The sequence below is a fragment of the Pleurodeles waltl genome, chromosome 12 (genome assembly GCF_031143425.1).
Source record: "Pleurodeles waltl isolate 20211129_DDA chromosome 12, aPleWal1.hap1.20221129, whole genome shotgun sequence".
Lineage (NCBI taxonomy): Eukaryota > Metazoa > Chordata > Amphibia > Caudata > Salamandridae > Pleurodeles > Pleurodeles waltl.
The window spans coordinates 361,864,877-361,891,582 of record NC_090451.1 but is presented as its reverse complement, the minus strand read 5'-3'; the positions used below and the strand labels follow the sequence as shown (position 1 = coordinate 361,891,582).

Sequence of the window (26,706 nt, the reverse complement as noted above, 5' to 3'; positions counted from 1 at the left end):
CCCATGTACTGGAATGTTTAGCACTAGGCTGGTATCAGCCCATCAGCAGGCATATTTCCTGGGATCACTTTAGTCAAATTCCATGTGTCCAGCACCAGTCAACGCTGACGATGTGGAAGAGCCACCTGAAGACCTTATCCATCCTTCACCTGAGATGCAGTAAGTGGGTGATGCATTTCAGGTCACCACTTTCAGGGCAGCATCACAGTAGTTAAGAACACAATCAGTAGAACATACCTCCATATCCCATGGGTTGTTTCTTTTGGACCTAGTACACTGCTCAGTGGTTATGCTATGACAGCCCAGTGACAGAGTTATAGCTTTCCTGCCCAAATGAAACATGTGAAAATGAGTCCCTCAAATCATCTCACTTGATCCTGACATCTGCATCCTAGCTCATTGTCATCATACCTAGAGTGGACCAGGCAGGTTTTAAAAAATAGCATAAATATGTAAAACCTGATTCCCCGATGTCTACACTGAGTAATCAGCTAATTCATGTGGGGAAATAGCATTCTTAGCACAGGGCTCAGGACAGAGCCATTAGCAAGATGGAGGAGGGTGCAACAAACGAGAGTAAGAGAAAATGGGGGAATACAACCTGGAAACTTAGAGAAGCAATCCAGCGGTGGCAGAAACTGGAGTAACTGCAAAGGAGAATGTGTTGCAGAAGACGGTGAAAGAGAGTACAAAGGAGATGCCTGAGGTTGCAACCTTCCACGTGGCTGTTGTGTGTCCTACGTCGTTCTCCCTCACAGATCCATGGCCAATTTTGCGAACCTAGTAATTGGCTATTAATTATCAAGATCTGCCCGAGTAGGGAGTGGGTTTGACAGGTTTGTTCACCATAAATCATTCTTTTTGCGACATACGCAAGGTGTCCCTTCAACTTATATTTTAAGGGAGTGAAACATTTCCAACAAATGTTATTTTCTCTTTTCGAGTAAATACACATAATTGCCATTTACCAAAGTTTAGTCATGGTGTTTTTAATGATATACCGCACCTACTCAAGCTAAAAATACAGCACATTGCTCTGTCTCCTAGGATGAGCATCTGTGCAGCTAGACTCCACTGTGCGCAGCATTTCACTGTGTGTACCATGTGGCCTTCAACTGTGCCTTGCAACTATTTGCTGTACACGCCTGCACTAAGCACGGGTTTTGGCAATGTGCAGTGGGATATGTATGCAGGGCATACTGGCCAGCAACACTCTGCGCCTATCATTTGTGCCCTCATAACCCACTGCAGCCCCTCTGCTCTCTGCCCCCTAGAGCCTGTGGTGCTTGACCTTTGTATGTGGACAGTGGGATCTAGACACGGAGTATGTCTTTCCGCCATTTCGTACACCCAACCCGCCTGAAGGCAGCCCATGGGCTACAGCCCTGAGAGCACTGGTTCCATATCTTTTGGCTTGTCTTTCTGCCCTCAATGCTTATTTCAGAGCTGCGTGGTTACTTTTAAAATCTATTTTAAATGTCAGAAACGAAGGAGGAGCCACAGAGTCAACATGAACTATGTGTTGCACAGAGAGGGCTGGATGTGAGCTGCACATCTAAGACCTGCATCTCAGCAAGATGGAGTGCTCACACGGATGGGCAGAGAAAGGTGTGTGAGTGCATCCATGGCCTCAGTGGTGAGCATTGCTGTCATGGTTTCTGATGCAGACTGATAAAATGCCCCCCTTCCACCTCTAGCCAACCTTGTCCATCATATTTTCCACCAGCTACACAGTACAAGTATGCCAGAAAGACTGCCGAATATGACCTCAGACATATTGCTTAAACAGTACAACTTTTCCACCATATGTAACACACAGCCATCTGAGCCCCACTGCCTGCAGCCTTCACACTCCGCTAACTTTGTGTCGCAAACTTTAAATTGTAATAACACTGCAAATTCAATACTAGTGTACACTCACTAGTAACTTTATACAGAGCTTTTGAACATGTAAACAATTTAGCTTAATTCTAAATGGGGGAAACCCTGTTTAAGGATACAAGTGGTTAGTGGGCCTTCATGGTGCCAACCCTCAAATTGGGGACTAAGTACCCTTTTTAGTCCTCACCCAGCAGCCAGCACAAGCCATTGGTTAGAGAAAAGGCCTATTGTCAGCTTCCAGTGGACAAACAGCCATACCACTGCTTACCATTGGTTGGCTTTATTTTCACTCTCATTTACTAGCTTTTTTATTTGTTAATTTCTGTGGGCTTTGCCTCCTCTTTTTGTGTTAGTCCCTCCCTTGGAGCATGGACTCATTACTTGTGTCTTTCCACTGCTTTTAAAGCACGACTTTTTTCTTTAGGGTTAAGCACCCTACAAGTGTGCTTGTCCAGCTGTCTCTTTCATGCGCGTCTCTACTCAGCAACAGTCTGTGTTGCTCTCTGTCTCACGTTCGCTTCTCCGCCTCCCGCTATGTTATGCTCATCCTCCTGTACTTCTCTTCCTGCACTGCTTTCTCACCCGTTTACTTCTCCCCAGGCCCATCCACTTTTCTCGCTCTCACCCATTGCTTCCTCCACCCGCCTTTTGTGTTGCCTCTGTTTCTCCTTGCCCTCCATATTGTTTCCCTGACTTGAATCATTTCAGAGGCTTCCCCCACCACAGACCTTTGCGATGATACCCACACACACACCCTCTGTATTGTTTCTCCCACCCATGCTTAAAAAAACGCTTTCACACTACTTATATTTTATATTTACTGATCCAACTCATTAAATAAAAATAAAAAAACACTCATGCCACTTTGTAGGCACACACGTGTGGTGTTGTTCTCCTTCAAAATGAGTGGGCACCAATACATACTTCTTTTTTTCTTTGTTTTCTTTAGGCAAGCTACAAAGCATCGAGGACCTATTGACTTTGCCAATGATTCTTAGTACTTAACTCTAGGATAAAGAGACAGAGCAGTCCAAGGCTGATTCAAGGAGTTCATGTAGAACTCAGAAACGCACAACCATAATACTTGGTAAATCAATGTTCAGCCACTGATTTTACTCTTAAAAATGTAAAGTACTTTAATAGACAAATAACTAGATACCACATGTAAAGTTACACACATCTACAACATTTCAGTGGGAATACAAGTTTAGAACTCTTCCTAAGGGGCTTCATAAAAATAACTAGCATGCACATCAGCTAAACCTTTTCAGTTTCCTTTATCCATGAGATTCCACGCAACAATTTATGTACTAGCAAACCTTACCGTGGTAAACCAGCAATACCCTTAAAGAGGCTGTTAACATTGATATGAACTTCACACCAATAAAAATTACAAAAATGAACACTTTGTCCTGTTTGCTACAATACACAAAGGACTTCTACCTTTGAAAAAACCTCATGAGCATTAAAACAAGCTTACAAACTTAAATTCACATCAGCATAAGGTCAGTCAGGCTTATGTTACATATTTACAGGAAGTCATCTGCTTGAGCAATAAACATTACATTTGGTCAGACCTAAAGTGAGTATTATGTTAATATGAGAATTCGTAATTGACATTGTGATGGCACAGCCTAAACAGTAAAAAGTGAGTAGAAGGGGTTCCCTGATATGATGAGCGTAGCTCGGACAGGGAAATAACTAATGTAGGAAAAGACTACTAAACGAGCTACAAGCAGTGTGACCTGAAGGGATAATACCCTTCAGGTATAGATTACTATATGGGTACAGATAATTGCAACATGATACACTGACAATAATATATGATTAAACAGGACGACTGAACAAGAAAAGGAAATAACTGATGAAGATATTTTGTCACAAAAATATATAATTTTATTAAATACTTATACAAAGGATTAAAATACTAGGCAGACTAGTTTAAAGATAAGTCAAGGAAAAAACTAAATACCTAACTCAGACACGCCACACTCATACTGAATAAGAACCAAATAGTGAAAAAGATACATTGGTGAAAAAATGACATAAAATGTGCTAGAGTTTACATGATAACACAAAAAAACTGGAAGAAATAATAATGATACATCGATAACCTGACCCCTCACGTCCTGGCTCCAAGTCCTGGACCTTGGAAGTCAGACTAAAGGTGCAGTGCCAGCCCAACTTTGGCCTCCGTCAACACCAACGCAGTGCAACACAACTCGACGAAGGCCCTCGCCGGCCCTTGCAGTTCCTCAGCGGAACCAACACAGCACAACACAACTCAAGGCAGAACCTTGCATCTAAGCCCTCGCAATGCCTCATCGGAACTGATGCAACATGGCACAACTCAACACAGGACTTCGCATTGCAGCCCTTGCACATCTACATTGGAACCAATGCAGGGGGAAGCAACTCAATGCAGGACCCCGCATCGTAGTCCTTGCAGCTCCTGATCTGAACCAACACATCACAACGCAGAGTGATGCAACGCCCTGCATCAAGGACATAAGGTACAATTCTCAGTGGGACTAACATGGTCTTGTTTACAGTCCACACTCCACTGCGGTGGGCCTGAACTTGTGACTTAGTCCTGGTCTGGTGGCAAACAGATCACCACAGTTGGCACTTTCTGCTTTTAGGTGCTATTTTTACCTAAATCTTTAAAACTGCATATCTCTGGTCCTACTGGATGCATTTTTGTCATTTTGGTGTCAAATACTTTATTACATTTTACTTTATTTTTCTAAATTAGTGTGGGATTTTTTGTGTTGTGTTTTCAGGTATTGCTGATTGTGTGCTCCCTAAATACTTTACATATTGCCTCTAAGTTAAGCCTGAAATTAAGACTGCTTTTAGACCAAGCTACTAGAGGGTTAAGCTCGGGTTGATTCAGTGACTTTTATAGTTCATCCTGACAAGGATAGTTGCTGTTACTTAGGAAGGGCTCACAACCCCCTCAACTAGTAAACCAATTTTTCAGACTGCTGCATGACTTTTCCCGCTCAATGTACAGCCCGCTCAATGCACAGCAGCTCTCCTTTGATGTGACCACCTAAGATGCAAAGATTAAAAGGAGCTTGTGCCTCCCAGGGAGGGGTCCATCTGCACCACATTGGTGAAGCATGGGGTAATGTTCTATAAAGTACAAGGTCATGCTAAGAACGCATTTGCAGCCTCCTTCCAAGGATGTACCTTTCTTCAGAATAATCGCATGCAAAATTTTAGGAGGCTGCCATGTAGCCTAGTCTCAGAGCTTAGCTTGATGGGGAACAAAGCAAAGCATGAGTGGCAAGCTTAAAATGTGTTATTTGTCCTTGCTGAACTGTATGAGCAAGGTTCGGGCATTCTGCTGAGGGGCCCCCCAGTCCATCGTGCCAGCAGTTAAGGGCCTTCCTGGCCTAATATTTCTTCAGAGGATGTGTTCAGCCCCTCACAGCCTCTGACCCCACAGTTTCCCCCTTTAGAAACATTGGCTTTGTTATAAAGACTCTGGAACTGCCATGAGTGTCATTTAAGGGTCTCCAGGGGTTGCAGCTGCGAACCCTGGCTTGCCCCTTGTGACGCCTGACACTGCCTTTGTGCCCCCTGGCCTAAAAGGTGCCAACATCACTGCAAATAACATGGAGGCAGCTATGCATTCCTTATTTTCTGCCTTTTTAGGGTCGAGCCTGCGTCACATGCACTTGCGCATGCATTTCGCGTGTAAGACGCTTTAGTAGTTACAAAAAGGGCTCGGAGCCCCGTCCATGTCACGTCAGTGTCTTTCACTGGTTCGTGGGCTTGCCTGGTAAAATCTGCTTGCTTCCATTAGTGGAAGGCATGCATATGTCATGCCTTTTCCAGTGGTTAGCTCTCCTTGGGCGCAGCAACCAAGTACTGAAAACATGCGAGGCTTGCTGTTTTCCGTCCCATTTGTGGACTACTTTTTATTGGTTTTCACAGCACGATCTCGCTTGGCAGAAGTCGAGCACTTCCCATGACATTGACCCTGTTACATAGTTAATTGCACTTTTGCCGGTTACGTAGATAATTGCACTTTTGCCGATAGGTTTCACTACGAGTGAACTGTAGCAGCGCAATCACACTCTTTTTTTCCATTTAATATGGCAAAAAAAGTCCGGTTGGGAGCTTACAACTGCTAATAGCTCTAACTCGGAAAAATGCGAGACTCGTTGCATTGCAAATGCCTGTTTCATTATACTGCTAGTGAATTATGTTCTGTTTTTCACTATTGGTGTAATCGAAAAATGGAAAACACTTAGCTGGAGCAGGTGGCAGCTTTTGGTAGGTAAAAATAGTTTTCAATTTATGAGTCCGTGCTTGCAGGTGAGTGTGTGTTTATGTGCGAGGGCAGGTGTGTGAGCACGTGTGCCTGTATGTGTAAGCATGTGCGTGTGAGTGAAAGTGAGTGAGTGTCAGTGACAGGTGAGTGTCAATAAGTATGAGAGAGAATGAGTGAGACAGATTAAGAGCAAATGCAAGTGAGTAAGTGAGAATATAAAAGAATGAGTGTAAGGGGTTGTAGTGAGAGAGTGTGTGTGAAAAAGAATAAGTGTGAGTGGGTGTGAGTGAGAGAATGAGTGTGACTGAGTGAATGTTAGTGTGAGCAAGTGAATGTGAGTGAGAGTGAGAATGTGATGTGATGTTTGTCCTTGGGCCTGACATATTGTAGGTAATTATAGTCTTATATGGACTCCCAGGGCAAAAGACTGGCACTGCCATTCTTGAGACCATTCTTAGTATGACCGCCACCTGTGGGAAAGTACTGGCACTCTGGGGATAATTCTCAACATAAAGGGCACCAATGGTAAAATACTGGTAGTGACATACTAGAGGTAATTTCATGGCATGCATGGCACCCATGAATAATAGTGGCATATTTGGTGAAATTTGTAGCATGTAGACACCAGTGGTAAAATGTTGGCACTAGCACACTGGAAGTATTCCTTGGCAAAAAGATGGACAACATGGTATATGGGAGGGTAGCAAACATAATAAAATGCTTGCCCAGACAAGCAAAATAGATTTTTGACATAAGGATTACTATGGTATATAGAAGGCATACATTTCAAATTTCTGGCATTGACATATTTTATGTCATCTTTGTTATAAGGGGGCACCCTTGGAATATAGGACACCCATGATAAATTCCTAGCCCTAGCAAAAGTGAGATCATTTTTAACATATTGGTGCACCCATAGAACATTTTGAAAAAAATGGGGACAACTCTTCGAGAACATCAGATTTCATTGGCTTACCACACCACAGAAGAATTTGAATATAAGCACGCCCTTTCAACACCTATGGCATTTTAGCAAATGTATGTGAAATGTATGTATTGCTTTAAAATGCAATATTTCACCCCATTATTTCCATTTTTTTTCTCAGGAGGAGAGACCCCCTAGAAGAGGTGTAGCTTATTTGCTTTGCTTGCTACCTACAATTTAGGGTAAGTATTATGCCCCAGAATTTTCAAAGATCAAATCAGCACCATCATAATCTAGGTGGCACCTGAAACAGACATTTGTCTGTGTTATGTTGTTTTACTAGTCATGCAGTTATTATGTAAATTCAGCAAGGTCAATTGTTGTGATTTTAGGGTCATGTGATGTGCCTTGATGGAAAACATCAGGGTCCAGGGTCACATGATGTCACTTTCTGTGATGTCATTGAGGTCTAAGGCTATGTGATGTCACACCCTCTGGTATTTTGGTGAATCGGCGCCCATGTGGACTGCTGTCCTGCCTAGCCTCTGTGATCACTTAATCTGAGGATCTTCACTTCCTCAGTGGCTCTCCAAAGGTCCTTTACAATAGAACATAGTTTACCAAAGAACATTCTTTAGTAAATTTCACCGCAGGAATGAATTGTGGGCCCCACATAATGTACTGGCTCTCGTCCTTCTACCATGTAATGCTCCAAAGTTACAGTTTTAACATTACATGCAGAAAGTGGCAACATCACATGCTATATACTTTACTCAAAAGGAGCAGAAAAGCTGTCTCTTTAAGCACCCAGTAGAATTATAACCATTTAGAATGGTCCATGTCTGCCCAAGAGTTATGTGTGAGCAAATGCCTCATCCATTGCACACAACTCGTCAGAGCCTCTTAATCCAGCTCACAACAACAGCTCACCTTATTTTAAAAGGTGGGCATTGGAGGTTGCAGCTCAAAACCATTTGATCATTTAACCATATTTATTAGGTGAAAACACCTACAACACCAACACCACAGGGCAGTGATGTAGACCCCACACAAATGAACCAATAGGTTACTGCCACCATTTCCAAGAAATCATGTCACTAGGAGAAGAAAACCTTCAATGTAAATACTTCTGACTGAATAGTCACACAAGGAACATGATACAACCGCTGATCCATCCCTGTAGAGCAGCTACCTCTGGACACAGACTGCTAAGGAGCATAGGTATTCCCCAGGTTTCAGGCACACTCCATTACCTCAATGCCACCTACCATTATATAAACCAGAATATTTGCTGAAATTGTACAGGAATACCTTATCTGATTCAACATGTGAAACCATTTTTTAGAAACTGCAAGCTTCACCTCTACAATCCATTCTTGATGACCTGTAACCCCTTTTTCCTCACAAATGTAGTTGAGGGTAGGCAGGGGAAAACAACAATCTCTGGATAACCAATTTCACCTCTTTGCACCAGATGACCTTATGAAGGATCTGATCTTTTTCTTCAGCTGCAGACATCACCATCTTCTCTGTGCCAGTACTACTCTCCATTTGGCATCTTCATTTCAGAAGGAAGTCTATAAGCCTTTCCCACAGGACCCAGTAAAGAGATCTTGCCTGAATCAATATACAGGGCACTGATAGACCACATAAGGGCTCCCTGCGTGTCAGCCAGACATCATTTGGGGATTCTCTCAGGCTCTGCTAAAAAGGTTTCCCACATGGCTCCAGAAAGCATGCATCCTTCCTCCGGTTCGCCCCAGCAAGATCAATAGATTTTTCACTTCCTGCCCCAGGACACACAACAATCATGAGTGTGCGCTGAAGGCTTTTTCTGTCACATGGAACATGACCCAGAAGTGGGCTCTGTGGTCTCGAAGGGCACACTAAGTGCATCTTCTTTATCGAGCATGGCTTCGGTCAGCTAGCTGGGCTTGGAGAACTGACAGTGGGGGCAGCAACAAGATTGCATTGGTAGTCCTTTTTACATGTTTTTGAGAAGCAGAATTGTGTATTTGTCTCTCCCTCCTTTTACAATTGGTCCACTAGCCATTTGCAACTGGACCTTTCACCAATCAAAGTAGGACATGGATGTTGCATATATACACATTAGTTCTGTGTGTGAAGAATGCATGGGAAGTATGGGTGACAGTGGTATAGTAGGAGCTTTACATGTCTCCTAGTTCAGCCTAAGCTGCTGTGCCATAGCTACCTTCTATCAGTCTAAGCTGCTAGAAACACCTCTTCTACACTAATAAGGGATAACTGGACCTGGCACAAGGTGTAATTGCCTCCTACACTCCCCCCCTATAAACTTGTTAATAGAACACTTTGGGAGAATGTCGGGCTATAGTGTAAATGCTGAAAAAACAAAGATCATGTGTTGGAACATGGTTTATGAATCCCCATTAGTTAAAGAGGAGATTAGATATTTAGGAGTCCAGATCACGGGTAATCTATGTGATGTGGCAAGGGTGAATTTTGAGAAAGTTCATTTTGAAACTAAGAAACTCCTTAAGGCTTGGGCCTCTTTCTTTAATAGGTAGATCTAATATTCTGAAGATGTCTATTCTGCCAAGGTTTACATTTTTATTTAATACTATAACTTTGGAATTTAAGGCTAGTTGGTTTACAAAACTACAGGGAGACTTATCTACGTTTGTCTGGGCATCTAAGGGAACAAGGATAGCATGGAAGAAGCTATGTAAGAAGAAGGAGTGGGGGGATAGCAGCACCGGATATTTATAAGTATTATCTGGCCTTTCAATGAAAAAATATCAGGATCCTTTTGGGTAAGAAGTTGGAGTACACTCCTCTTTGGAAAGCTCTGACGGCACATCTCGAGGAAGGGGCTGAGTATTTTCTGTATAAATTTGGTCATCCAAGGTTCTTTAAGAAGGTTAGACTTAAGATTCCAAGACAGGCTTGTAAGGTTTGGGCACAGACTCGGAACGTATTAGGGATAGCTTACTATTCTGGATTGGCCCCAATTTGGGATTCACCTGGTACTCCGGTATGCCTTCTTGATAAGCTATCTGTTCATTTAAAAGCAAATGTGGTGTTGCAGTGGGGACAGATTGTGAAAGACTCTGAGTTGGTTCCCTGGCCCACATTTCTGGAGCAGGTGGGGGGAACTATCTCTAAGTTTAAGTATTATCAGTTGGCCAGCTGGATCAAATCGCTTCGAGTAGGAGAAATTGGCCGCTCCAGCTGGGAGGAGAAACGAATTCAGAGATCTGTAACTAAGGAAATCACCGTTTGGTATCAAGCTTTTTTGGATGCAGTGGAAGAGGATCCTCCTCTCCCGCTCCAGAAATGGGGGGAGGTTTTCCCAACTGTTGATATTATATCTTTGTGGCAAAAGTCGTGCCTAAATCTTTGGTTTACTGTTAAATCAGCGGCAATGAGGAAGAACCACCTGTTTACTTTGCATAGAGCATATTGGTCACCAGACAGAATATCTCGCATTGGGAAATCTCAGAAAAAAAGCCCGCGATGTAGCGATCCAAATGCGGATGATATTCATATGTTTTGGAAGTGTCCTAGGTTAGGAAATTTTTGGGAAGCTATTGAGAAAATTCTGAAGAAGATATTTGGTGAAGCTATGACATTAAATCCTCTATTGGTTTTGTTTGGGGTTTGTGATCTAAAAGCTCAATCACAGCATTATCTTCTGTTTGTGTTGATGCTCATCACCCGGCGACATATTTGTTATAAATGGGTGTGCTCATTGCCTCCCACAGTTTAGGAGTGGCAAAGATCGGTAAATCGACTGTGTAACTTGGATCGAACTGGGCCTATTAGTAAAAGGGACGCTTTTTGGTTGGGGTGGGAAAATGTTTGTCAGAGCTTTATATGATTTGTGGTGTTTAGAGGTTTATTTTCTCAGTTACGAAGTCCAGTGATTATACTCCTCCCTCTTACTGTGTATTGCTGTGCTTTCGCACAAGGCAAGTAATCGGTAGGGGGCAGCCAAAGATGCTGAAGGATCTGCGCTACGGACAAACAGGTGGTGCGGCCCGTTGATATTGTGGGGCTTTACATCTGGAGGCTAACGAGTGGAAGGTCCTTCCTTTATTGGCTTGGATAGTGAGATGAGGACAAAAAAAAATGCAGTTTTGCGGTTGGTAACAGCCCGATTCGCAGAATTGGGCCATTTAAAATCACAAGAATGCTTTTACATAAGTATAGAGCATGACATGATACTGAACCGCAATTTGTGTTTAGAGTTTCAGTATTTGGAAGGGGCTTGTTTAGGGCATCCTTACTAATATCGAATCACAGAGGTGTGTATGAATGTTTTGTGACTGAATTACGGTTGTAAAACATTCATTTTTTAGCGACACCACAAGGGTGATAAAAGTATTTGCAAATGGGAAGGGGTCCCCATGGGACCCTTTCCCCTTTGTGAATGCAGAACCAAATATTTTTAGGGGCCGGCAGTAGTCTAAAAGACCGCTGCCTACTCTTAAAAAATGAAACTTCAAAGGTTCGTTTTTTTTGTAAACACATCCCATTTTCATTTAAGGTCCTTTCAGTATTTGGAATTGGTGTGTTTAATGCATTCCTTTCTAATACTGAATCGCAGCAGTATGTATGAATGTTTTGCGACTGAATTATGGTCATAAAACATTAATTTCTGGGCGACATCTGAGGGGGGTGATAACCATTCACAAATGGGAAGAGGTTCATGCGGGACCCCTTCCAAAGCTGAACCAAATCGTTTTTAAGGGCAGGCAGTGGTACATTTGACTCTTAAAAAATGAAACTTCAAAGTTTCTTTTTTTTTTGTAAACACATCCCATTTTCCTTCAAGTAAAATGGGCTGCATTTTTTTTTAAAAAGGTCTTCTTTCTTAAAAAGCAATCACAGATATGATGGTCTGGTGACCCCAGCAGGCCACCATCCCTTTGATGGCACCAATTCCTAATGGGTCGCAATTTGCGACCTACCTCATTAATATGAGGTAGGTAGATCGTGACCCCATTAGGAATCACTAAATGAAATTCAATGAGTTTCATACATTACGAATTTGCAATCCCTAAAATGTTTACATATGGCCCTTGCCTTTAAATATAGCACTTCATCCTTACGCTGTCATTTCCAAGCACTGTAAATAAAAGATGTTACTTTTACACAATTTAACAGTACTCAGTTTATCACCTACAAAAGTATGGAAGGCTGAGCAGGCTTAGCTGGAGTTTGAACTTATGAACTAAAGATCCCCACATATCCAAGCGGAGAGCATTTAAGTCACTGACACATAACTGGTGTTAGAGGCAAGACCGGGGGTGTCGTTTTCATTGGTGCAGCAGGTGCAGTGGCTCGGGCCAGAAGTAGGAGGGGCCCACTGATCCCTGAATATGGCTGTATTTCACAGTTCTAACATCAGCCAAGGGGCCCAGTTCTTTCCGAGCCATAGGCCCATGACACATTGACTACGCCACTGGGGAAAACACCAGTGTTGGCTAAAAAACATAGAATTTACAGGCAGCATTTAGTCCCTGTGGAAAAAGCTGCATTGACTCTGCTCCGCGGTGCTTGCAGTGTGGGAGGTTTGCCGATACATCCCTGGAAACAATCAATACCCGTGGAAAGCTTTACATAAAGGGACTAATTCTGCATGACAGGCTCCCTTCCTGCCCGCCCTGTGTGGGCGGCGAATGTGACTGAAATAATTTATCTCACTTTGGGGAGAGCCGCGCACACACTCCAATCACCATCTCCTAGGCCTTGCATACCAACAATCTGCTGTTGTCTGGAAGGAGGCCTCAGTGGGAATAGTAACTCCGCACTGTTAAAGCCATGAGGGGGAACATTCTGGAGATCGGAGAACACAATATGCTTCTAAATATTTGACTCCGAACACATTTGCCTAAATACACATCCTAATATTCTAGTGGCCTTCAAAAGTGACTGCACAGGAGTACATTCACACAAAAACAGCTGCTTTAGAACCAACACCAGCACAGCTGCGCCAGATCCGCAGCTGTGACGCCTTCCATTACGGCAGTCTGCTGTTTTCTCCTGCTCGCAATGACATGGGGCCAGATGTAGCAAAGGTTTTTACCCATTCTGTGTCTATGGGAAAAAGTGTTCGTACATATGGCCCATGGTTCAGATAGGTTTACTTCGTCTCTCTGCCCACGCGCCAAGATAAGCACTATACGTCTCTCCATATACGTTACAGCGGCGGTAGCACTTCTGTAGTTGTTTGCATCCAATTTTCTATTGCAGCGCGTATTTTTGTTTTGCTAATTGCTTTCGCAATGTTTGTCAAAAAGTACACCTCCAAAAGTATGCATCCACTTTAGTTTGAAGACTGAAAGTTTCGTGCATATTGAATGGTTTAAAGTCGTGGGAGTGATGCCTAAAACGGGGAGGTGCATAGAGTGCAACTGTCAACTGGATGTATTGTTACCGATTCGTTAAAATATAGAAAGGTGTGCTTTGGCTCCCCCTTTGGCGGTGTTGACCTTTCACCTCTTCCTGTTGTATCATTTGCCTCCTATAGAGTGTTTGCATTACAATGCATGAGGGACGATTTTATAACTGACAAATATACTCAACAATACATATTGTGTTGTTCATCTCATACATGCATTGTAAACTGCAAATAATATTTTTCTAATTGTGTACAGCAATATGCAATGTTCATGTTTTTGTCAGGACTTAAAGCGATCACCACCACCACCTTACCCTCGCCATTACCACCCCATTACTACCACCACAACACGTGTACATGCCAGTGTTTTCATAATCTCCCACAATAAAGCCAAACTTATTGAACTTGCTAGAGCCTGAATACTTGTGTCATTCCATTTCATACTGTGCTCAAGTACGTCGAGTGTGGTTAACTCCCCATAAACTTAAAGTACGTTATGTTGATCAAGTGTGTAGTGCTACAAGGCTTATCTTAAAAATGAGTGAAGGGCTGGCAGCACCAAAGGAATGAGCCTTCTGGCTGGGATGGTCTGGTCGACAACAGTAATCCAATTAAAACAGAGATACTATCATGCAGCAAATGGGCACGTGTTATTCTTCAGCCATCTGGCCTCCTAACTATAGGTGATACCCTTTTCCTCAGGCGAACTGAGGAACTCAGAGTGATTAAAGGTGCCAATCTCTTGAATATAGCTCAAGTAAATCAAGCCTCAGTACAAGGTTTCTATACCTTTGGTAAATCTTCCCATATGTAGGCTACCCTCAAAAAGTTCAAGCTACCATCACCTTACTACTTTCTGATTTTGAGTCTGTCAGTGCACTGTTTCTTGGAGAGCTTCATAAATTCTTCATAAATGACTGAGAATTCAGAACGCAGCTGAAAGACAGCTTCTCACCCTACAGATCCATACACACATCACACCAGAAAGCATACCCTTGCACTGGTTACCTGTAGCTAGATGCTTCACTTTCTAAGCAATAAATGAGACTGGATTACTCTATCTTCAACATAAACTCTGCTATACTGCTAAACAGGACTAGTGCATTCTAGACTGCCCATCTTGTGACCATACCTATCCCACCTTTCAAAAATCCCCAAAACGGTGGAAGCCTAATCTCCATCCAGACATCCAAGCTCTGGAACGCGATCCCTGCATGAATAGGAAGGATCAACAATCATCTTGATTCCCAGACAGCACGAAAAAACCTGGAACTTTCCATTCACTAACTGCAAGATGCTGATGGCCAACTATTTAAACATTTATTCTCACACTCTACACAATTCCTCATACAAATGGGCCTCATCGTTCATCACACTGTGTTTCAAGAATGTCTCACAAAAACCTCACAAAACGTACCTAACAAAACCAGCACATTTCTTAGAATGGCCAACGTTCTTTCAACCGTAGTCCAAAAGGGCACCAGGAACCCAATGAAAATCATACAGCTAATTGGCCTCGTAGGGTATAACGCACTATACAAATTCTGCAATGCAACATGGGAGTCACAACAAGATATTTTTTATAGCTTATTTTATCTTCTACTGCAGCCTTGACTCCTGAATTGAGGGAGTTTGACATGCCTTCCTTCACTTGCTGCCTCATATAGGTTACAAATAAATCAATTGCTGCTTCCAAAACCGGAGTTAAAAAAATTAAGTTTACAGTGTAATTAATCAACAGAGAGCTGAGTCCAGAAATACCAGGATGATTCTTTAACTTGGGATTTTAGTTCTGGAAAGCTTCATGTGTCTAAGTCTACCATAACAAAATACCTATGCAAGAGAGTCACACAGCCTGTCTATTGGAAGCTGGTTTTGAGAGGAGACAGCCCCTGATAGGGCCAAGGACTTGAAATGTCTGAATATGAGACCATTATGCCTCTCTTCCCGAAAGCTAATGGAAGATTGCACCAGTTGCACAAGGCTGAATGAGTAAGGCATCACAAAGGATCCTCGGTGCAGTACTAAGCCTTCATCGTCACTTTAGACTTGGGGGACAATATTTGAATAATGTTAATATCCAGGAACCGCATCAATTCTCTAAACCGAATGTATCATTTAGTAACTGCCCATAAGGTAAAATAAAATATTTTTATGTCTAAAACCAAACATTTTAAGTGAAACTGTTCATTATCAGCCCAACCCTAATGAACGTGACAGTACCAGAAGATGCTAGCGATGGCCTACAAGGGGAATGCTGTTTAAATCCCAATTCGGATGCAAATAGGAATCTGTCCTGAAACTGGGAATAGGATTCTGCAATGTGCAGTAATTACCACATAGCCACAATCAATTTTTCAAGGGCACATCCTGGTGAAATGTGTCTGAGAAAAAATGACCAGGAGGAATCAAAGCATGCAAGAAACGGATGTGTAAACTCCCACATCGCACACTTTGCCTCATTTATAGCTGCAGAAATTGCAATGAGCGCCTAATGCCACACACACCAAGTACATACTGTGCTTTACTGACACCCACAATACAGAGGCACTGATAATGTGGCAGCCATGAAGTGAAAGAGTTCGCCACAAGGTTGATGATATCAGAGTGTGACAAGACATGACAACATATGACTTGCCTTGACTTGACAAATAGCATTAGCAGACAGAGATGACGTTAATAGAACCATTGTCAATATATTAGCAGACTTCCCATTACTTTTAGCCGTCTGTAGGCAGGCCTACTTATCCCAACACATAACATCCACTTAGTGGGCTTTGGGTCAGCCCTGGCTTCTAATTGGTTGGCTCTGCTGTCTATCTTTTTTTGACAGCAGACAACATGAAGGGATGCTGGATCCGCAGCTCTGGGTGCATGTCTGCCAGATCTCTTAGCGAGCATGTTGTCGCCAATGACCCCCCTCAGTTTCTCTAAAGCCTGTGGATTAGTGTAATGCCGGCATGTTGTCGCAGCAGCACGAGAGGGGAAGTGCAATCTACTTACGGTCCACAAAGGAGGTGAAGAGCATGCGGAACCTGCTGAGCCGGCTTCCCTCGTCGGCCCACATGCGGACCACGCCCGTGCCCGTCTGCAGCATGACGTCGTTGGCCACCGTGCTGCAGAACTTCGCCTTCAGGTTCTCAATGGAGCTGCTGCCGTCATAGACGGCCACGAAGTTCCGTTTGCACTCGTTGGAATGTTCCATTTGGTAATCCAGGAATCGCAAGTATATCTGAGCAAGAAACACAGAAAGGTTAATGGAGTAAATAGGTTATCGACCTCAGTAAACGGTAAAGACAAAATACCAGCGTATTGGGCCACAATATGTATGCGTAAGGTACATGCACGATTAGGTTTTTATTTGCAGATGTCCACAACTGCCAAAGTTTCCTGGTCTTTGCTTGACTAGTTACCCCATGCCCTGTTATTTTTAAGAATTCTGAGACTTGTAGTCTTGTTTTATACGGGGTCAAATTAGACTACTGAATTTGAGCCGGTGAGTTGCTGGTGGGGGGCACCACTACTCATTTTCCCCATCAGACATTTCCCGAGAGCAAGGGAGAGAATAAGAAACAAAGGAGAAAGACAGAGAAAGAAAAAAAAGGAAAAATCGCCACAGAGGATGAAAGCAGGGGCCTGTAAAAGTGAGATAAAGGGGGCGGGAGTGTCTGGCAGTGGATGAAAGAGGTCTGGGGTGGATTTAGGACTTGGTATGCGTCACAGTCCATTCAATAGCGCCTGCTGCTGGCTTCTGAGCAGCGCTTTGAGCACTGGCATCCATTATTTTGACAAATTAAGCACTGAGCCTAACTAATCATGCAAGGACGCCGGAAGCTCGGCAGCTGTAATAGATGTAAGCCTTCTCCACAAACATCACTGCGTGATATTTACAAGGTACTGTGAAGTACCTTGAAATCACAGCATAAAAGGGGCCTGGTTCAGCCGTGCACACTGATTTTTTGATCAGAATGTCCTAGGCGGAGGAGGTCGCGGACTAACCATGTTTTGACGGATTTAGTAATATTTCATTTCTGTTGCATGTATCCAAAATGTATTTCTGACTTTTTCTTCTCTTTGTGACCCCAGTCCAGATGTAAAGCCTGTTTGACGAGGAATGTCAGCGCCTGTGTGCCCATCCTGCTGCTTTTCAGAGCTTTTTCCCAAGCACCTCAAAGCTAAAACCTTACACATCTTGCAAGAGGCCTGCATAGGCAATGAGAACATGGCAGGCAGTCTTCGAGTTCACATCAGGCTGCAGATGCCAGGCTTGGAGAGACATTTGTGCAGATCCTCCCCAAGCCAACTACAGCACTACCTAGCGACCAGGTCTAGGTGGAGGCATGGTTTCCTGCTCACAGTCTCTCCCAAGTTTCTAAACAGAGAAGTAAAAGATGCAGCAGAGACTGAGATGGGCAGGGAGCAGGAAATGCAGGATGTAAACACAGTTTAAAGAACTGTGTTAGATGTTTACTTGTGGCTTTGCCTGCTGTATCTCACAGCCAGGGGTCATAAAGGCAGAGTCAGCTCTACAGAGGGTTACAGCTGCAACCTTTGGTAAACTAAAGTGATATCCATGATCATCTTTTTCCAAGAAAATGTAATGATGAGTGGTCATGCCAGTTGCATTTGTGGCAGGATGGGAGAAAGGAAGAGTGGTGGTGTTGGTGGAGTGCAATGCCAGAATGTTGTTGTCAGAGTGTTGCCTGACGTAAATATTTCTGTCCTAAATATCTACAAAAATCTTGCCCCTTTGGAGTTAATACTAGAAAATATAATCCAGTTGGACGATATTTTTGTAAACGGCATTTCGAACAATATTTACGTCAGTCAATATTTCTGTATACGATAGTCTGACTACCGCCTCTTTTTGGGAATCAGTAAGTAGGGTGGGAGAATGCTGATGTTGGATAATGGGGGAATTTAATGTTATGCTTGGCAGGGAAGTGTCAAGGCTAATGTACAAGTGACCTTTTTCTATCCAGGAGATATTTTGGATCAACCCAAGGACAGACATTTTTCAGTCTAGTGTCTACTTGTTCATGTTCTTGTAACAAGATTAAGGGATGGAGTCGGCAGTTTGGGGGCTTGACAGTAATTCTTAAATGCTCAGAAGTGACAGGAGATGTTTTGATGAGGTTGCTTGGACTTCTGGTGAGGTTGGGGATTTTGCAGTACACCACCAGTAAAGTTTCCTAGGCTCTGAGTTTCTGCCAGCCAGAGTGAGACACTGAAGGGCTCAGAATTCAGAAATGTCTTTGTTTAGGCCAATAAGAAATATATATGTAACGTTTTCAGTATTTGCATAGCAAGAGCCTACAGAAGAGAATACGTTCAAGATAGTCCTAGATATGCAAGAAGATATAGCTTAGTGGCGAATTCCATAGAAGTGGAGGATTCCCTGGAAAAGCCACCACGATCGGCTGGCAATAGCAATGACACATTTGTATTTGTGGTGGGCTCAAGATGGTTCGGAGACCGGACACTGATTGGAGGGGCAATTTTGGTGTAAATCAGGAAAAGCCACACCAGAAAGCCCCCAAGATATTTGCATGCTCAGAGTAGATGAGAGTTAACAAATTGAAATAAGAACAAAGATATGACCCAGGATTTGTCTGTTGGTTGTCAGAAACATTTTATTAGAAGCAAGGGCCTCAGTGGAGCCCTACAAATATCTAACAGGTCAAGGAGAAAACATGGATAAGGTTAGTCAAACGAAGTGTTGACCACACTGATTACATTTATGTTCAATGAGATTTGCCTGTACATTGAAATACTTGCAACAACTTAGCGTTGCTGTTCATTGCTAGGGTGGTGCATGGCTGCTGCCCGTTCCCATCAATACTGTCTGCTACAAAGCTGCCTGAAAGTAAGTGGTGGACAGTGCTTACCGGTGTGATACATCAAGTCCCCAACCATGCTGTACGGAAGTGTTTTTCATGTGCCTTGGTGTTCTCTTGGAATGCCAAAGCAGACTTTAACACATTTCACAATGATTCCCTGCTCAGACTTAAAATCAACCTAAAATCACAGATGACTGTGCCCTCTACTTTCGTCTTTTGTTGGGGACCCCAAGTAACCATCTACATTTGAGATTACCCACAGAGCAAACCACAGCTGAGCTGAAATTTCTAGACACACATGGCTTTACTATGAGTGCCTTGTTGATCCTGATACGGCTTGTAACACAAATTCCAAGCACCATCAGAATCCAAGATCCAGTGGAACACCGGCGAGTCTGGAGTTTTTCACCCAGACCTTCCACCAACTGAAAAGAGGGCAAGTGTCTACATGAACTCTAACCAAAAATAGAGGGAAGCTATGCGGAAACACTGAATGCTACATTTTATCCTCCAAAATCTTCTAATCAGTGGTAATTGTTCCACTGGAGTTACTGAAGCTGGCGCAATTAGTAGTTCTGGTGGAGGTAATACTGAGTCTAATTCCAGCTCACAAGTAGTGGTCCCCACAGAGAGAAAGGTGACATCCTAAGTTGATGATGCTGTCCAATGTATGGCAGAGCGGGTGGCAAAGACTCAATGTGTGTCACTCCATGTAAATGGAGATTTTATTGTTTCTAAATTGAACCCCTTTCTTTCTGGGAAAGTTAATTTGCATTGTGTTTAGATGTGTTTTATTTTGCCTATTACACTTCAGAATGTAGCGATCTACCACACTGACAGCTGGTACCATATTGGTGGGGCAGGCAAACCAAAACATTCCTCTAATATTTTGTAATCCCGGCATAAAATCCCCTTGAGGCCCAAATCATTGTTACCACTGTAGGTGCACATGCATTGCCTAACCCACTTAGGGTGTACTGTCCATCAATTTGGATAGATAGGTAACGCCAAAAACCTAAAAAACTATCCCACAACACTAATAAGGTAATGATAGTGGGGAAGTAAAAGAGAGGTCCTTTCAGTAGTTCAGCATAAACATTGGAGGACTGACCCTGGAATACTTTGACCTTCTGCTTCTAGGTTGACCCTGCTACTTTCTTCTAGGCAACTTTATCTGAAATAAGGTAGTGCAGGGAAAGCAGACGGGACTCACAAGGGAGTAGAGGGGAGGGGTGTAGCAGAAATGTTAATGCTACTTTTGACATCACAGTAATCATCTATACGTGACACATCTTTGCATTTTGGTATTTGAAACTCTAATACATTAACTATAAAGTGGAGCACTGAAAGCCTATATTAAAGTGCATTCACTGTAGATTAGTGATCTAACTTGATGTGGTATAGCCCTAAAACTTCATGTATAACAAATTAATTCAATTTCACACGATTCCTTATTATGTTAATTAATATTCTTCATTAAAATAATAATGAATTTCTAAAAAGAAATGCTTTAAATGGTACATGTAAATATTGAAAATGCAGTTCTGCATTATATTTAATGAGATGTATTGACAGAGTTATTTTGTTTTGAATCTATGGTAACATGAATACAGATAAGGCTTATTAATGATGAATTTATAATTCTGAAAGTTAAATGTGCCCTGCTGGATATAAATGATTGTGACATTTTAATTCACTTTAGTTAGCCTATGTGGAGCCGTCAAGGCCCTGTTTCATAAGACGTGTAGAAAAATGTTTAGTCATTCTTGCTATGTGTCATTCTTACAGCTTCCGTTCCCATAAAATACTAGCATGGAAATAGATGTCCTGTTGTTTTCTGCATAGTGAGTCTGAGAAAGTAACGTTGTACCCAGTACATTGAGGAACTGTGGAAATGGACTATATAAAATTACTTCATCCCATACAGATGAGCGAAGATGGATGCTTTTCTCAGAAAGGACATTGGAATATATCTCTGCGTTGCAGTATCATGTCATGCTATGGACTTTGATTGGACAGTGAAGTCTTCTGATTGATGTCATGCAACTGATGGACGAATCATCAGTCACTATGGACTTTAATATACCATTCCCCAGTGGGATTAGCAACATTCATCTTGTTCTTCCCTTTAGGAGCAGATCCCCCTGGACTTTGAGAGGTACAGACCTCTCTACCCTTACCCTTCTTTTTCAATGCTTTGCTGAGACTTAGACATTTCCCTGTCGCAAGAAGAACTCTTGACCGAGCTTCTGAAATGCTGATGCCTTTCCCTTTTACCTACTTTTTGGCAACTTTGGTTAGCCACATTTTGCCCCAGATGTAGTTTTTCCAAATTCTTATTGTCTATGTTTTAGCCCAGCTCATGCTAACTTGTCACTTGCTAATCTGTAAGAATTTCCCTTGCGCTAGCTAGCTAAACTTAGATGACTCTTAAAATGCCTTCATGCTTAGAAGCACGGAACAACGTTTGTTTCACATCGGGTAATTCTGTTGATGTTTTGTATTGCTATTGTTGAGTGTTTAGTCATGTTCGATTAAACCTTTTCCATTGCCTGGGACAACCCATGGCGATTCTGTACCTTTATAGTTTTGTTTTCAGAATCATTTATATGAATTTGAGTATGAGTCTGTAATAAAATCCTTAATCTTATTCCCAACTGGAGCTTTCCTTGTATGCCAAATGGGGCATACTGTCATTTCAAATTGTCATATGAGTAAATATCCATTGACCTTGATAAAAGCATAATTAAGAAATGCTTTAACAGGTGTGAACATCAAAGTAGTGTTAGACATAATGAAAAAGCAAGTGGTTTGGCTGAAAATGAAATGCAGTAGGTGGCAAGGCAGTGTGATGAAGAAGCCAGGGCAAAGTGGTACAGTGCAGAACGAAATAATAAGTGATGAAGGTATTGTACTGTTAGAGAAGTACAGGAATGACCCAGTGGTAGGCTGGCTATGGGATGGTGAAGGTTGGTTGATACAAAAATGAGTCAACAGTGAAGTTGTGAAAGGGGCTGAGAAGTGGCTGGTGGGGTTAAAGGAAATGCAATGTTTACAGCACTGATAGGCAAAGACCGGGTAGGACTGAAAAGTGATACAGAATATGGACACAGTAGTGCAGAGATTGCAATGGTGTTTGGGGAATGGTTGTGTTGTGTAAGCTGTGGTGTATGCTGAGTATGTAACTGTAGTAGAATCAGTTGATGTGGTGCGAGAGACTTGAAGGATAAGGAAGGGGTAAAATTGATAAGTTAATTCTGTTTGGAGAAGAGGAGAAAGGCTAAAGGCAGCACATGATGACTTATTGATGGAATTTGAAACAGGACTGTTGCTAGGTGAAGGATGGTGCAGCAAAAGAAAACTACCCACATAATAAATCGACCCGCAGAGCTAATCAGAGCTGCCAGTATACCACAAACTATTGAAGGGTGTGTCTTCCTCCCACACTTCCTCATCCAACACACTATCAAATGCTGAGTCCTATAAAATGACCATTTCACCTCGGAGGGGCATGACACTACATAAATGCCATAAAACAATGCAATTAAAGCAGTGCAGATGGAGAGATCTGAGAAAGCAAAAAATACAACGGTGGTAGCTGAAGTATGTGTGTGGTACTACAGGTGAGTTTGGGTGGAGAGGTGGCAGAAGTAGAGATGAGGACAGTGGTGAGTGGAGGGGAGTTTAGTGTTGAAGGCCGTGCAGGCGTGCACAGCCAGGAAGCCTGTGAATACATCACTTTAATGGCGCACATTACATCTACATTTCTCTGTAAGTGCAGGTGAATGCATCTTCATTTATATGAAATAACCACGGCATACGGAACAGCGAGGTGATGGACAGAACAGAGGGAGCGTGATGGAAGCAGACAATGTGTGTACCGCGGACGGACTTGTGGAGTGGGACATTCATTCATTGGCAGCAGTTGAGGGCAGACATAATAGAGATAAGCTGTACTAATTATACAGAAAATTCGAGCATAAAGATGTGATAAAAGAACCATTTTGAAAACAAGAACTGCTGCCAAGTCACAGATTTCCAAAAAACATTGAGACCATGTTCAGTATTACAAAAACCAGTGTTATGTTGATGACCTAGAGACATCTTAAGGATTTGGTGGTGTGGGGGACTGTTCGGAACAGTTTTGAATTTATGATCCAATTTCAGCTCTTTCATGCCCTCTTTGGCCAGGTCACTGACAGTGCACAGGCACACTCCTCCAAATTTTAAATGTTTACATATAATACTCAGGGATAGTGAGGTGTGTTTTCAAGATTGTAACACGCAGCAGGTCAGTAATATTACCAGTGTTGTAACTTGGTCAGTAAGATTGGGGGAGTGGGGTGCTTCAGATTTTCCGACAATGAGTCTGCCATATAATCTTAAAATACATAATACGACAGGCAGGGTGCATGATGGGGCCTATGGGGCAGTGGAAAGGGAGGAATGTGGATTGGTAGGAGTACTAAGAGAGAAAGCACAATATTTTGTAATATGCTTTCAAAGCAGAGACTAGGTGTCTGTGTGTGTAAAAATTCCTGCTGAAATCCTATTGGCATCACATAGTACCCGAATTAAAGCACCTGTACAAGATTATTTGTCAGAAAATACATTTATTTGGGGGGGGGGGGTATAACACCCCAAACACCTACTCCTCTACCCCTTCGAAGCTACGTCCTTGAATATTACTGTAAATAGTCTCTATGACACCCTCCCATTTCTCGTATGTGAGGACGTGTTTTTATCTAAAATAATGTATGCATATTGCATGAAACAAACAACATTTCTCTGCAAAATGTCGTAACAGGCTCTCACATATCATCCACATCAAAAATAAATTAAAAGGAAATGGTATTTAAAACAATCTGTTTAAGAGTTAGCCTGGGGCCTTAGGCCAGACCCCACTTTGCCCATGTCTTAAAACGTCTCTGGAGACGCAAAAGACAGAGAGCGAGAGAAGAGAGATGAGAAATCTTGGCCAATAATACCATGATGATGTGAACGTGCCAAGCCAACATTTTCTGAAACGCCTATTAGCTGATGCAGCAGTATTGATGCAATCTGAAAGAGAAGGAGACAATTCCATGACACGTGAATGAGCAGATGGAATGTATGTCTGCGTATTACTTTGTATAAATGACAGGTAGGTTCACACCAATACTCAACTAGGAACCTTGTCATTTTGAGACCTGATGAAGGCTGATTGATCAGGGACGCAGATGACTGCCTTAACATGTAGACTGAACTCATGCTAAAGCACTTAATCATCTAAGAGTGTCAAGCTGTACTTTGTGTACATTTTTTGTCTTACCAGGGGAGACTAGAATAAAAACGGGGACCCCAGGTCATTTTAACTTTTTCTTTCACTAGGTCCTTTAGATCACCAAATCAAGAGCTCCCTCTCATGCAGTTGAGCCCATCCAGAGATATCGCCTCTCTTGGACGAGGACTCTTTGAAGAAGCTTGCTGCAGAATTTTGTGAGTAAAAGTCCTTTTTACTAAACCCAACAATAAGTTGTAAGAAGGGTACGAGAGGGACCAGACTAGAATAAGAAACAAATAAGAATCGCAGACCTTACACAATTTAGTGACAGGAGGCCTCTTCATTATTGGTTGCTATGTATTTTAGGTAGAGGATCTCTCCTTCACAAACTCTTCAATCTCTACTTTCTGTAAAAACTATACTTCTCCAACAAACAGCCTGCTAGAGTTTAAAGATAACAGGAAACCCTCTGATTTGTGGAGAAGTTTCATAGGAGAATCCATTAGTTGATTTTCCTCGACCACAGGACTAGCATGGTAGAGGGTATTCTACTGAAGGGTTGACACCGTTTAGCAATTCCACTAGAAATCGAGAGATAGTCAAATCTCTGGTGTACTTGTAACACATACATGTACTTTTTAACGATTTAAAGTGGTGTTTCATTTTTAGAGAAATTTAAAATAAAACAAGCACTGCACTTTTGTATAAAATTAGTTTATTAGCAATACCTTTCTAACTTGTAGAGATTATGGCCCTCATCCTCACCTTGGCGGGCGGCGGAGGCCGCCCGCCAAAGTCCTGCCGTCAGGTTACCGTTCCGCGGTCGAAAGACCGCGGCGGTAATTCTGACATTCCCGCTGGGCTGGCGGGCGGCCGCCTTCAGGCCGCCCGCCAGCCCAGCGGGAAAGAGGCTTCCACGATGAAGCCGGCTCGGAATCGAGCCGGCGGAGTGGAAGCTGTGCGACGGGTGCAGTTGCACCCGTCGCGTATTTCACTGTCTGCGCAGCAGACAGTGAAATACATTTAGGGGCCCTCTTACGGGGGCCCCTGCAGTGCCCATGCCAGTGGCATGGGCACTGCAGGGGCCCCCAGGGGCCCCGCGACCCCCCCTACCGCCATCCGGTTCCCGGCGGGCGGACCGCCAGGAACTGGATGGCGGTAGGGGGGGTCGGAATCCCCTCGGCGGCGCAGCAAGCTGCGCCGCCTTGGAGGATTCCAAGGGGCAGCGGAAAACCGGCGGGAGACCGCCGGTTTTCTTGCACTGACCGCGGCCAAAGCGCCGCGGTCAGAATGCCCTGCGGGGCACCGCCGGTCTGTCGGCGGTGCTCCCGCCGACCCTGGCCCCGGCGGTCTAAGACCGCCGGGGTTAGAATCACCCCCTATATTTATTTTCCTCTCCGTATACATATGTGTCCCTCACTTAGGTGGATTTTTAAATCTCACCTAATGTTTGGCCTCATTTTTGAGGGCTGCTAAGATTTGGGTTGGGTTTATGGGCAGCTAGAGTAAGATTTTTAATTGCACTATGTCATTTTTCCCCTTTGACCAGACTTGTTAGTTGTTAGTGTGTCCAGCAAATCTCTCACTCACGACCTCAGTTCCCCTTTCTATTTAGTCTTTATATGATCACGACTATTGCTGCACTCTGCCTTAGCATAAAGTCTGCCCACCCCATCTTTCTCTTTTTAAAATATTTTTGCATGATGGTCACAACCTCTAATGTCAAACTGAGCATTTCTGCTTTGTTGGGCAGCAGTACTGTCTAAGAGGCAGCTCTCCTTCACTCAGTCTCACATGAATTCCTAATGTTTGTTGGAGAAACAAATGTTATCATTAGACTATATGGACACATTCAATGTCAGATAAACAAACCTTACCATGAGAACATTTTGACAAATTCACTATGAGTGGGCCTGAAATGAATTCCGGCATCCACCTAGGGTGGAATCAAGGAGCAAAAGCCAGGGGAACCTACACAGGAGACTCATGAAAGGTGGAATGACCATGGGGAGACTTAAATATGGCATACACAAACATTAGCAGGTCCCTTGAAAAGAGCCATGGGAGGAAGCCCTATACAAAGAGAGAACGACTGTAATTGATAACCTGTCAATGGAGTGGAGGGAC

The 26,706-nt window shown here is 43.0% G+C and overlaps 1 protein-coding gene across 1 annotated transcript in view; it reads right to left on the bottom strand.

Moving 5' to 3' along the window:
• Positions 1-26,706, bottom strand: part of NETO2 (neuropilin and tolloid like 2) — a 267,840-nt gene that overhangs the window by 40,053 nt on the left and 201,081 nt on the right. Inside the window, exon 7 of the mRNA XM_069216613.1 lies at positions 16,480-16,708. Coding sequence (XP_069072714.1) covers positions 16,480-16,708 — 229 coding nt within the window. The remainder of the gene's footprint in view (positions 1-16,479; positions 16,709-26,706) is intronic.